This window comes from Mustela erminea, chromosome 3 (genome assembly GCF_009829155.1).
Source record: "Mustela erminea isolate mMusErm1 chromosome 3, mMusErm1.Pri, whole genome shotgun sequence".
Taxonomy (NCBI): domain Eukaryota; kingdom Metazoa; phylum Chordata; class Mammalia; order Carnivora; family Mustelidae; genus Mustela; species Mustela erminea.
This window is the reverse complement of record NC_045616.1, coordinates 155,788,006-155,801,741: the sequence shown is the minus strand read 5'-3', so window position 1 is coordinate 155,801,741 and position 13,736 is coordinate 155,788,006. Positions and strand designations below refer to the sequence as shown.

At 43.7% G+C, this 13,736-nt stretch overlaps 1 protein-coding gene across 4 annotated transcripts in view; it reads right to left on the bottom strand.

The window, feature by feature from the left end:
• Positions 1-13,736, bottom strand: part of CTNND2 (catenin delta 2) — a 901,368-nt gene that overhangs the window by 90,608 nt on the left and 797,024 nt on the right. For 3 of the 4 annotated variants that reach the window (XM_032337744.1, XM_032337748.1, XM_032337747.1), the window contains 2 exons: positions 8,731-8,805; positions 7,506-7,656 (listed from right to left, as the gene is read on the bottom strand). In XM_032337744.1, coding sequence (XP_032193635.1) covers positions 7,506-7,656; positions 8,731-8,805 — 226 coding nt within the window. The remainder of the gene's footprint in view (positions 1-7,505; positions 7,657-8,730; positions 8,806-13,736) is intronic. The other variant, XM_032337745.1, reaches the window with a different exon arrangement.

Sequence of the window (13,736 nt, the reverse complement as noted above, 5' to 3'; positions counted from 1 at the left end):
GAAGATACCAAGGCTTGGCCAAAGCACACACTTTTCCTGCTGCCTAGATTTTGGCTTGTGAAATCAAGTTATTAAAGAGAGCCAGCAAAGAGTGCTCTGAAAATCACCTTGTCCGGGAAACCGGGCTTCTTTTTAAAATACTAATTGAAATTGCATGTGTTTTAATTAAAACAACATCTGCCAGGGTCTGAAGAAACACATTTTCGAAAGTAGAGAAGGTATGTTTCTAAAATGTCCTCAAAACTACTTAATAAAGTGAGCCTTACACACGCCCAGGAATGCAAATATCGCATGGCCTTCCAGTTGCATGGAGGTCTCCAGAGCTGCTGGTCTCTCCCTGGGCAAAGGTGGGATTCCCCAGGGTCAAGAACATGAGTAAAGAAGATGTCCTAAGCACTGGTGATGACTGACCTGTGAGATGGCTGTCCTCCAGAATGGGAGGCCCATATCCCAGAATGTTCCGCCATATGCACGATCTCTACATGAGATGAGAAACTAAACCACACACACACGCTCAAATTTCTTTTCTTTTTTTAAAGATGGAGAAGGGACGGGAGGGGCGGAGGGAAAGGGAGAAAGAGAACCTTAAACAGGCTCCAAGCTCAGCGCAGAGCCCAACGTGGGGCTCGATCCGGCGATCACAACCTGTGCCGAAATCAAGAGTTGGACGCTTAACCCACCGAGCCACCCAGGCGCCCCCTGCAACTTTAGCTGATGGGTGGGCCATACAGTTTTAGAGCCCACTGTTCTCTGGTTTTGCTAGGAGACACTATGGGTGCAAAGTAGTATTTTCAACACACGGGGGATAATGACCAAGATGTCTTTCACTCCTGGGCCAAAGAATTCAGACAAACTTTGAGGAACCACTTCCTGAGGAACGTCTGAAATGCCTCTTCTTGCAGATGGAGACCCTGCTTTAGGTATCTCTTTACTTCCCTCATAACCTTCTCTTGTGATTAGAGAACTGAGTAAAATTGTATCCCAAAGTTTGGATGAAGATCAGTACTGGCAGGTTGATGATTCCATGGATAGACATCTCAGGAAATTCAGCTGAGATCACTAAATAAAAGAAAATGTTTACAAAGCTATGCAACATTCAGGACAGTCCAGACATAATGAAGATATTTCCCCTTTTCTTTCAATTTCTTCAAAAGAGAATACACTGCTCCCTAGGTAACAATCTGGCATGGAGGAGGTCATTCTATTGACAGAGCTGACTATCCTTTTCTTTATTGAGGTGTTACTTTCACTTAAAAGGAAGTTTTTATGTTGTCCTTTAAATATAACCAGCAACAACTGTCTATAAAAGTCTTTACAGTGGTCGGATAAAATCTTTGACCTAAATATTTAAAACATTGTGGCAAGAAAAAAATAAAAAGCTAGGAAGGGAATTCCTCCAGTCCCTTGGCTCCTACTTTCCCAAATGAATGAAAAAGATAATCTGAAAACCCCAAAAGGGGAGAGAAAGAGCAATGCATTTACTACTTAAATAACAATTAACTCCCAGGTAAGAAACTACCCTTATTCTGTTCATGATTTCATTAGTGTGGGAAAGTACCCGCAGATATACCTGGAAATTTAGGTTCCTTTCATCTCCATCTCTCCTGGTGGTTACCTGTGTTTGGAGCCAGCAGACCCCTTTAAGGAGATTGTCCATTCCTGACTCTGGAGAGTCAAATTTTGTCTGATGTGCCCTCAGAACTTGGAACCGATGGACAGCATGTTGCTTAGACAGAAGCTCAGCTAGGTGATGGGGTGAGTAGAAGTTTAGCTGAATGAGAAAGATGGGTCTTGTAATATGAATGTGTGGGGCCATGAGTCAAAGAAACATTCTTATAGATCATTCCAGATGTGGTGACCCAACCATCCAAGTGATAATCAAGGGAAAGGGTCATGAAAAGCAGAGAGGGTAAGGTAAACCAGCGAAGGGCCAGGTTCATGAGGCAGTGGAAGGTCCCTCTCCTCAGTCCAAGGAGGGATTCGGGAGAGCAGGGAAGATGCTTCCAGATCGCCTGCCGGAAAATGGGGCAAGCGGCCACCGCCCGGGAAGAGAAGGGAGGGTGCTCCATTAGCTCTGCCAATGCGACCCGAAGGGGGTGCAGCCATTCTGCCAACACGAGCTTCTGGCGGTGATGAAGGCACACACACAAAACGTTACTGTTTCCTGCCCAATCTTCCCAGGAGGCAGCAGCATGACTTTGAGCTTGACAAGAGTCCTGGATTTCCGGGAGCATCTTAAGCTGTCTTTCCTTCTATTCCCTGGAAGCCGTGAGAAGCTGAAACAGACATTTCCCCTACCCCTTCCTCTCTCTATCTAGGAATCCCCAAACCTCCTCCAGATCATTCTTCAGAATAAATACCAGTGTTTTTTCACCCACCAGGGAATTAGTTCAGCAAATAGGTGCCAAGTCCCTGCTATGGGCACAGGAAAGTGTTAGCCAAGGCCCTGGAGGGCATAAAAATAAATATGGTACCCAACTCCTGTATCTTATCTCTTAAGGAGAAGATGATGCGCATATACACGAAAACCTAAAAGGCACCGCAAACATGAAATTACATGATAGAAATCTAAGATAAATTAAAAGGTTTCTTATTAGGTAGGTGCTACCCACTTCTGCTCTGAGTTCAAGGAGTAGACTACATTGGGAAGGCCACTCCGAGCTGAGCTTTGAATGGCAGGTGGGAGGTCCATTAGGGCCGAAGTGGGAATGATGGTACAAAATCTGGTGTGGCTGAGGGATTTATGAAAAAGCCTTGAGAAATAAGAGGCAGTATGGGGTGGCATGGGCAGGGCCTCAACAGGGCACAGAAGCATTTACAGACTAGATGATTCTGCCTGTTGGAAAGCCTGGCAGGGCCCATGCTATCTGCAGCAATGGTTCTGATGTAGTCTGGACTTTCTGGGCTGTCTAAAAACACAGCAAAACAAAACTACACATTCGATGAAATTACTCTCTTGAGGATTACTTTCCTTGGATGGATACCAATGGGAAAATGACCAATGCTTGCCAAGCGATGGCTCTCTCTCTCTCTCCTCTGGTGTTTGTATACACTTGCAATTTTTTTTATTGTTTGGAGTTTCATTTGTTTGTTAGCAGAGAAGGTGGAGATTTGGCTCAAATAAGTATCTGCCATCTTTATCAGGACTGGCAATGTGCTGAAATGGATGGCATTTTATTGTACTTGTTAAAGGCATATAATATTGTTTGCTCTTTTCACTGAAGCTAATTATTACCAGTCTTTATAAAAACCTCTCTGAGTGATGAAATAACCCTTCACTCAGAAGGATAATTAACATTTTTGTAAGGCGGCAAAGAAATGCATGCATGTGCCCTAATTTGGACGGTCGAACCACATCATTGAGAAGATCAAGAAGGTCTATCTGTTGAGACAGAAAGAAGTAGATGATACTTACTGCCCAATGGCAGAGACAGACACAGAGCCATGGAAACCCATATGAGAAGAGGACATTCTTTTTAGATGATCCTCATTAGAGCTGAGGAGTAAGAAGATGGTTGTTCAACAGTTTATTGGGAGTCTTCCCAATAACGGAATCCCGGAAGATGAACTGCGCCTTCACCAAAAGGTGGCAGCGGCCTCTCCCCCACCTTAACTAAGAGAACCATCTCCAAAGAGTTGCAATCCAAGTGGAAACACTAAACCAGTGATGGGGAAAACGCAGTTTCTTCCAAAACTGTGAGTGTCTGCGTACATCTAGCAAATTTTAGGAGGAAGATGAGCTAGTTTTTTTCATGATTTTCTTTATTAATATAAAATGCTTTTCTTTAATGTTTAATTGAATTTTCTTACTTAATGTTTTGCTGATTGTGGTTCACTTTAAAATGGTAGCCAGACAGGAAAAAATTTACTTTTGTTATTTATTCAGCAAAAATTTATGAAGTCATTACTATCGATCTAGGCACCCTTCTAAGTACATGAGTTACCCCAGTGAACCAACAAGCCTGAACTCCTGCCCTTGGTGGGCATACTTTCCAGTGGCAGGGAGATGGACAAAGAACAAGCAAAAGGAGTGCTATGCTATATATTAGGAGGTGATTGGTGCTGTGGAGAGAAGCAAAGTGAAGGGTGGCCAGAAACCGGAACATAAAGGCTGAGTGGGATGAGAATAGAGGCTCACAGACACTTGGAGAAAGAGGACTGCAGGCAGAGGCGTGGCCAGTTCAAAGGCCCTGAGGCAGGATTATGGCTCGCGTGATAAAGGAACTTCAGGGAACCAGTGACCGCAGCACATTAGTGACAGCAAGAGGGGAGATGGCGAGTGTGGAGGGGAACCAGAGAGCTGGGTCAAGTAGAGCCTTATCTGCCTGGCAAAGATTTCACTTAACCTGGGGTGGACAGAAGTCCTGTTTTGTGTTGAGAGTGGACAGTAGGAGGTGATGGCAAAGGCAGGGAGACTGGGCAGGTGCCAAGTTAATAACTAGATAGATGAGCGATGATGGGAGTTTGGGGGGAAAGTAACGAAGATGAGAAGTGGCAGGTTCGGGGAGAACGCAGAAGTGTGATCAGATCTGCTAACATTCTGGATATGGGGACTGAAGAGTTAAAGAGCGCTGCAAGGTGCCTAGTGTGGCCCACTGCAACGAGAAACCCGTTTGCTGTTGGGGGAAGACTGTGGAGGGACTGGGGTCGGAGGGGAAGTCAAGGAACTCAAGTCTGGAAATGTATCTGGGATGCCTGATGGACATCCAGCGGAGATGCTGGACAGACAGTTGGACCCAGAGGTGTGGGATTCACGCTACAGACATCCATCCGAGTCGTCAGAATATAGATGATCTTTAACACCCTGAAACCATAGGAGGTCATCAGAGCTTCGGGGGAGAAGAGATAGAAAAGAGAAGTCCAAGTTCAACTCTTTGTCATTGTTGCCGTTCTTTGTTCAAAGACACTGCAGCTTCCTTTTCAATATACAAAGTTCTGTGTGGCATTTCCTAAAAAAAATCACTATGTCGATACAGCATGTCAAGTAAAAGGTTGGCAGAGATCACGTTTCCTTTCTCCTAGGTAGAATAGAAAGGTGTGTGGTTGTTTTGTTTTGTGAAATTCTGCTTTTCTCATTCAAGAAAAAAGTTATTGATGCCATAAAGTCGGTGACTTGGATATTTTCCCTTCTATTTTTAAACAGCTGGCTCCCTTTCCTGTCTGGTGACATTTGATAGTAAAGGCTTAATTTAACAAGGGCAATATGGAGCTCCAAATGTTCCTGCCTCAGAGAGAGTACTAGATAACTGGTTTCTGAGAAAGAGATGCCTGCAAGCTAGAAAAGCAATCAATAGTTCCCTATTTTGTTATATTTTAATCCACCAAAAGAAATAAAACACACAAACGCACAATACCTAGTAGTTAGTATCCAGGCAGTAGACTGATTAGCTATTGATTTTTTTTCCCCTCTATTTTATACAGGAGCACCAGGATTTTATTGGAAGCCCCAGTTCTGTCCCGTCTGAAATGACCATGTAAGGAAAGGAAAAGCAGATACGGAGAAGGTAGACTTCTGAGTTAATGGCCTCGTTTAAATATATAAAACCCATGACAGTTTTTAAGCCATATTCGAACTAAGTATAAATATCAAATTGTGAGTTTATTTTTCAGGCCTTATCATATGCCGCGAACTTAAAAAATATCACTGCATTATTTGGACACAGATTGGAAGTCTGGTTTCCCTGTAAATAAATAAATGGATGAAGGTCTGCAAATGCTTTTGTTTTTCCTGGAGGATATGATGGGTATTATGAAACGGCAGGAAAAAGTAGCCGGTTTCCAGATCCCAGAGGGCTTAGAATGCCACGCTCAGGAGCAAGGACAGCAGAAGGACCCACGTATTTATGTGAAATCTGTGTATGAAGTTAGGACCCATGCTTGGTACTCCAACTGTCCCCAGAGTGGAATCTTGCCCCTTTGTCCATCCCAACCTGCTTCCTCCCTTCCCCCAGCCCAGAGGCTGCATAATGTGAATCTTTGGCATGGGGGGTGGTCCAGCTCCCTGCTTCTGGAACTCATATGACACCTGTTACCTGCAAGCAGGTTTTCCAGGCTTCATGCTGCACTGACCACAGACCCTACTGGAATCATCTCTTTAACCCCGGATGCCCCAGCAGGGGGACAAATGTCTGAGGAGGCTTGTACCTCTCCCTGGGCAGGCCCCTCTTTTGACCACTTCTCCAAGCATCCGTTGGCCTTGGCCCAGGATCTTCTCACCTGCAGAGGGAGGAGCCAGGAAGTCTCTCTGATTGGGCTCCTTCCACTCACATGAGACCCCATGAAGTCCTTGAACCCACTGCACGGCTCCCAGCTCCCCCACCAGGGGCTTCCTGCAGAAGCTGCTAGTAGCTGCTTGTTTGCTACTTCCTCCCTAAATATCCACACGATCCACTCTCGCCTCCTTCATGTCTTCGCTCAAATGTCACCTTTCCACAACTCCTATCTTGACCTTGACCTCCCACGTAAAATCACAAGCCCTAGGCTGAATGAATGAAGCCAGACACGAAAGCTCACATATTATGTGATTCCGTTTACATGAAAGATCCAGCATTGGGATGTCTGCAGAGACAGAAAGGGGACTGTGGCTTCCAGGGACTCGGAGGAGGGAAAATGCAGTGCCTCCTTAAGGGCTATAGGGTTTTCCTTAGGGTGAGGAAAATGTGTTAGAACTTGACCGATATGGCGGTTGTAGGACATCGTGCAAATGCTGAATACCATCAAGATGGTGCACCCCGAAGTGGTGAACGCAACGTTGGGTCGATTTCATCTCAATGAGAAACACTTGCAGCCTCACAACTATAGTTTCTTTTACCCTGTGGAAGGTTCTTAACTCGCACAGGGTTCATGTGTATGTTTTGTTTGTTGTACCTACCCCCCTCTCCCGAATGTGAACCCCACAAGGGCAAGGCTTCTGTCTGGCTCACTGATACACTCTCTGGGGCCAGAACAGGCCTGGACCAAAGTAGGTCACGGATAAATCTGTGTTGAATAAGTAGATGAATCCATGATCTCCTGAATGCTTCATTAATAAAATATCCTTCTTATTTCTTGAATACCGAATCAGAGGGAGTTGAGTCTTTTGAGATAGGTTTAGAGAGCCTGTATGGTCTAATCCATACTGAATCTTAAAACAGCGGTGGCGGGGGAGGGGTAGGAGGGAGGTATGGCCTGCATTCATTAGAATTCCAGTCCACCACATGGAAAGCAAACAACCCGACAGAGGTTTAGAGGCTCAGGACGGTGGTATCCAGTGCTGAGGATCGAGGTACCTTTCAGTTTGCAAGGACTAGGAATGTCAACAAACATCACCTTTTCCTCTACATTCCAAGGGATAAATCAGTGCATTGGATTTAAAGCAGACGGGACAGCTGGGAAAACGTGGCCTCTGATAAACGCACCATTTCTCCACATGCAGGTGTCCCGCCCATGGATTTGACCACATAGGCCCACCAGGAAATACTTTCTACTTAAAAATCTGAGATGTTGTGAATGTGGCGAGAACGTACCAATGAGCTCCTTGTTTCTGACGTCCAAGGCCATGTTCCGGAGGGCCGTGGCCACCGCGCACACCACCCGGTCGTTATCTATTCGAAGCAGCTCCACGAGGATGGGCAGGCCTTTCTCTTTTCGGACAGCAGCCCGGATATATACTGACCACTGCAACAAGACGGAAGGCAAAGACTTTAGACGCTGAGCAGGGAGAGAACCGATCAGCAAAAGCACATGTGGGTTTTCAGACTGCTGTTTACAGGAGCCGAGAAGGTTGTATTTCAAAGACCTCATGGTGGGATGGGTTCAATGTGGTAGGCACGTACTGAGATGTCTTAACTTTACTTTCTGCCTTCCGTACATGAGAGGTTTCCAGGTTAATCAGTTAACCGTGCATCATCTCTCTGCTGCCGGTGTCCACTGTCCTTGACTTTGCAAACCCTTTGCATGACGTATGCACTTGACCCTTTCGGATTTGGAGGTGGAAGACAGGAAGGGCCGGGTTTTGGTGGGAAGAGGAATAAAAAAGAACCCCAGAAATAGTAGAGAGTGATAAAAATTTGAGAGTAGATAACTCTTTTTTAAAGAAACTTGTGTCTGGAGGCGGGACATGCAGGTGAGTGGGCGACCATACTGCCGATACGTTGTTGGCTAAATAACACGAAGGACAGGAGTCAGAAAAAGGGAGGGGTGACAAGAAGTAAATACGACATTTAAAATTTTAAAATCAAGAGAAAAAATAGTAAGAGATTTTGAAGAAAACATTTAGATCAAAATATATTGTGTCTCGGGCCATCATTCAGCGTCCAATTTATAAGGTAAGACAATTTGTTTACAGTAAGACAATCTTTTTTGGACTGGGGTGGTTGGCTTTGATGGAACACATCTCCTCTTACTACGCAAGTATACTTGCATCAGCAGGATGATAAAGCATTCAGATCCGTTTAACGGAAGGCAGGCAGGCCCAGACTTCCTGGACATTTATATACATACTTTATACTACCGTCTGGTGTTCCAGAGAAGAGTGTGCACTATAGAAATCGAGCAGTAGAAGGGTTTCAGCCTGTTGCAGTTTCATTTACAATCTAAGAAAATGACATTCACGACATGAAGTTATGGAATCTTCTGTGGCAGAGTCCTCCAGAGGACCACGGAAGGCAGAGGCAAGTCCCCACCCCTCCCCCACCAGACCCCTCCATCCCCCTTCCCCATTGGGGCAGGCACCCCAGAGCTGGCTCTCACCTGTGGCAGGCAGGGAGCCCCCTCTGGCAGTGAACGTAGGGCATACGCCATGCCTGCCACATCCTCAGCCCAGCCCTGCATGAAATATGAGATTAAAAAAACACACAACTTCATCCTGTCCTACGTCAGAAGTCACATTCACATAGTTTCTTATCACCATCCACTCATGCTGTCTGTTTTTCTCCTGCCACCACTCTGTGCCTCAAGCTCTAGGAAACCTGAGGGGGTGGGGAAGCAGAGAGAATTCACTAAAGCAAGTCCTGCTTGCCAGGAACCATTTCCCAGCCCCTCTCTCAGGGAGCAAAGAAATCCATAGTCAGAAAGTCCTAGACATGGAAACTTCGGGGTTTGGAAGCTGCTTATTGGAATTTGGGTGTCTGGATGGGATCCCCCCTCTGAGGGAAGAAGGACCTTCATGAAAATAGTACAAAACCTCCTTTAGTGTCATTGGAAATTTCACTTCTAATTCGACATGCTGAGATATGAGTTTCATCCACTTCCTCCACTAACTGTGAACCTTCTTGTCTCCAGTGCATGCAAAAGACTAGAAACCTGAGCTTGTGCAGCCCACTCATGGTTGGTTCTCTTCCCTAAAACTAAGAAGGGAAGCGAATGGAAATCAGATATAGGGTCAGTGTCTACATATTGTAAGATGAACACCAAACATAAACTTTAATTCTGGGGAGATAGTCAGGACCTTTTAAGAGACCACAGGGAACATTCTTGATAAATTGAGCAGGCTGAATCATAAGCCCTAAGGGGACCCCTTTTGTAGTAACCCCCTACTCTAGGCCAGGGATGTTGGCTTGTACATCAGGGATGTCGTCTAGTCCCACAAGGCCTGGGGAGTTTGGCGTTAGTAGTCTTATTTTACAGATGAGGAAATCTATAAACAAACCTGTTAATAATCTGCCCACAGGGTAGATTGATTCTGGGCTTGTTACTCCACACCTGCTTCTCTTTATGATGGTAAGGATACTCCCTTCTTTGCCGTCACCTCTCTCTCGCCTCTACCTCTGTGCTCAGTCTCCCAGACATTGCCTTGTCCTCCCCACCTTCTTCCAAATGTAGACAGAGGGGAACAGGGCCATACTTGAAATGAGCCAAGAAAGGGAGGCTCTGGATTTATCTTCTTAGAAGTTTGGCTATTATATCCCTCCCAGATTGGGTGGAAAGATGACTTGGTGTTTGGAAAATAGTGACAATCCTTTAGCTTTCTGGGAAGTGATTTTAGTGTAACAAAAAATGTCTGTGTATGGCTGAAAATGTGTATGAAGTATGGATATGCCTTTTTGGAATGCAGAAATGGTCATTTTCTCCCTAAGATATGTTAGGTGATATGTTCTCCCTAAGGGAAAAGAGATAATCAGATAATGGATGTGATCTTATATTAGTGATACACAGACAGTAACTCTTATTTTGAAATATTTAGTTCTTTGGGTTTGCAGGTAGCACTGACTCTTGAGCAACACATGAATTAGGGATACTGGCCCCCTGTGTGGTCAAAAAATTTGCATAAAACTCTTGACTCCCCCCAAATTTCACAACTAATAGCCTGCTGTTGACCTGCAACCTTACCAATAATGTAAACAATAGATTAAAACATATTTTGTATGTCCTATGTATTTATACTATATTCTTCTTATAAAGTAAGCTAAAGAAAAGAGAATGTTATTTAGGAAACCATAAGGAAGAGAAACACATTTAGAGTACTGCTATATTTGTTGAAAAAAAAATTATGATTAAGTGGGCCTACACAGTTCAAACTCATATTGTTCAAGACCCAACTGTATATGGAAAATTCCCAATATTGGCTCAATTTGAGACAACTCAGAATAAATTATTTAAATTTCACACAAAGCATGTTGCAAGTTTCCACAAGTTTTCTTGACATGCAAATCTATGTAACAGTGATGGTTTCTAAGTAGTCTTGGAGTAGATCATGTGTAACCCATGCATGTAACTTACATGAAATCTAGCAAGGAGTAAAAGCCTACAGGGCCTGAGAGAGAAAAAGGTATTCAGGAAATGGGGACTGTTTCATAGGTGCATTGAATACAGAAACACAAAGCTCATATACAGGTTCTTCCAGAAGGGTAGTGATCTGCCTTGGAAAGCATGGCGGTCTTGGTGGTGGTAGAAAGGTATATGGGTTGCCAAGAGTTTTGCAATAGAAACAAAAGTAGGAGTATCACTGGCATAAAAATAGCTGAACAAGAGAGAAAAATGTATCGTAACTCATTGTGGTTGAGGTGGAAGTCTCTGGATGGAACCTCAACTTTCTCTAAGTGGAATGAGAACTGTGCACTGAGCACACTGCTCTAGAGGGAAGGGTGTGGACCGGGATAACTCTAAGAAAAATGGTCCATGAGCTGAAGAGAGGATGTTTTGTGATTCAGAAAGAGAAGAAGGAAGAGGGGAAGGAAGAAAAGGAGGAAGTGGAGGAGAAGAATGACAAAGGAAAGATGGAGGAGGAGGAAGAAGAAAAGGAAGAGGATCTTGTCCAGGAAAAAAGAGCAGAGACATGTTTCAAATTGTTCCCAGTGACATGTTTTCCTAGTGACGATCTCAGGAGAATTTTGAGCCCTCAGAATATTTAAGCAAAAACAAGTGTGACATTTTAAGCAATTGTCAGGTACTGCTCTAATGACTCTGTGTGATTTAACTCACTTATTTCCCATCTCAACCCTATGTGGTAGGCACTCCAGTTCCTTCTATCCATTACAGAGGAAAGGGAGCCACAGTGAGACTTCACAGCCTGTAGATGCTCAGTGAGGTCTCGAACCTAGAGGGCACTGTCCCAGACTTGGTGTGCTTGACCATCATTCTCATCTGCCTCTCAGAAAGGCAGGATAAGTTATACACATCTGCACTCATAGTTGATATAATCCTTACAAATGTACCCATTAATTTTGGCTTAATAATTGATGTTATTATTTTGGACTTGCAATAGCTGATTGGGCACACCTCGAAACTCCTAGGTTAAGAGCCTTCAAGTGCTGTCAGTGGAGCTCCTGGACATTTCAACCGAGCCTTGAGAAACAGCTTGCCCCAATTTAGCAGACCAAAAAAAGAAGTTGTCTATAACTGGAATTACAAAGAGAAAGGCCTTGTTTGTGTCAGGAAAGGATTGCTTTTATACATGTAATGGGACAGCAGTTCAAGCCACTAAAAGCTGTTTCTCCTCCTTGTTGCTCATAGCTCTTCCTGGAGAAAGGCTCCACCATTGTCTGGTCCAATGACAACTGCTGTTGTCAGGATGGGACAGAGCACAAAACAGTGAATGCTGAGTTTTTGTGTTTTTTTTGTATTTTTTTTTTTTTTTTTACAATTTGATTGATTGATTGATTCATTTAGAGAGTGTGAACAGGGGGAAAGGCAGAGGGAAAGTGAGAGAGACAGTCTCAAGAAGACTCCATGCTGAGCACAGAGCCGGACAGAGTGCTTGATCTCACCACCTTGAGATCATCATGTGAGTAGACATCAAGAGTTGGATGCTCAACCAACTGAACCACCCAGGTACTCCATGTGAAAGGTCTGGACAGTGCCTGCCAGGGTTAAGGAGTGGATGTGGCTGAATCTAGGGAAGCTTAATAGTTGGAGGGCCAAGTGTGGGCCAGGGCAGCACATTGGACCAGAGACAGCCCAATTACCTGTCATTATATCCCATCTGAGACCCCAACAGGACAAGGAAGTTTTTCCTGGATGAGAGGTGGCTTAGGACAAGAGATAACTCCACACTGAGAAATGGACACCCAATCCCTGTCCCTGAAGGAATATGCCTGCAAACATGCCCCCACTCCAAATTTAGCATCAACTACAAGGGACAGGAGTGGATGAAGCCTGATAGACATCAATACAGCCCAGTGTAAGCCTGAAGAGACTGAGAAATAGCTGCATACTCTTCAGTTTACCTAGAAATGTCTAGTTTGTTTTCTTCTTTTCCCTTTTTGTACTGGACAAAATGAGAGCTCAGAAATTAACCCAAAATAAAGTTACATGAATTTTTATATAATAATGTTCCTTGTTTTCCATACAGAGAGTTTGGTAATAAAGTGAAGTCAACAATTTCTAACCTTTCAGACTCCGTCAATCCAATGTGGATTCTCAGGAGCTTAATTCTTAAAGATTTTATTTATTTATTTATTTATTTACTTGTTTATTTATTTATTTGAGAGAGAGAGAGCACATGCATGTTGGAGGAAGGGACAGAGGGGGAGGAGAGAGAGAATTTCAAACAGACTCCCTGCTGAGCACAGAGCCCAACATGGGACTCAGTCTTATGACCCTGAGACCATGACCTGAGCTGAAACCACAAGTCAGACTCTTAATTGAATGAGCCGCACAGGTACATCTAGAACTTCACTTTTAAAATTCCCAGCCCATCCATAAACAGGAAAAAAATTTCTGCCTTGCTTAAGCTGATTTATGTTCCTAAAAGGAGATCAACACTAATATGTAATAAGCTTCTCCCTCTTAAAATCCCAATAATTTGCTAAATGACTGGGGATAGTGTTCTCTTTTCAGTACTAAATATTATATTTAGTGGCTGAACCCATGATAGGGCTAAACTTCTGAATTTGTTGATTAACACTTTTATTCATATTAAACATTAATACTTTTGATTAATATCTTACAAGGTCTCCTGCTTTAGAAGGATAGTCTGAGATTAAGTGGTTCTCTGTTGCTTGACTATTGTCCCATTGAATTCCCTACTCTTTTTCTTTTGATTGGTTAAAAAGCCTCATATTTTCAAACTAAACTCTTCCAAATGTTAATTTTACCTTTTAGAAGCATTTTAGCATTCTGTAGTGTCACAGGACCACAATGTGCTAAAATCCTACAGCTATAAAATGAGGAACACATTGCAATGAGTTTCACACAGATTACACAGGACTTTGAAATTTGTTTCTGAACTCGTTTATGATACCATGTTATTTACCATGGCATATCATTCTCATAGTAAGACAGCAGAAAGTACCAAAAAAGTTTTACTTATTCAATCT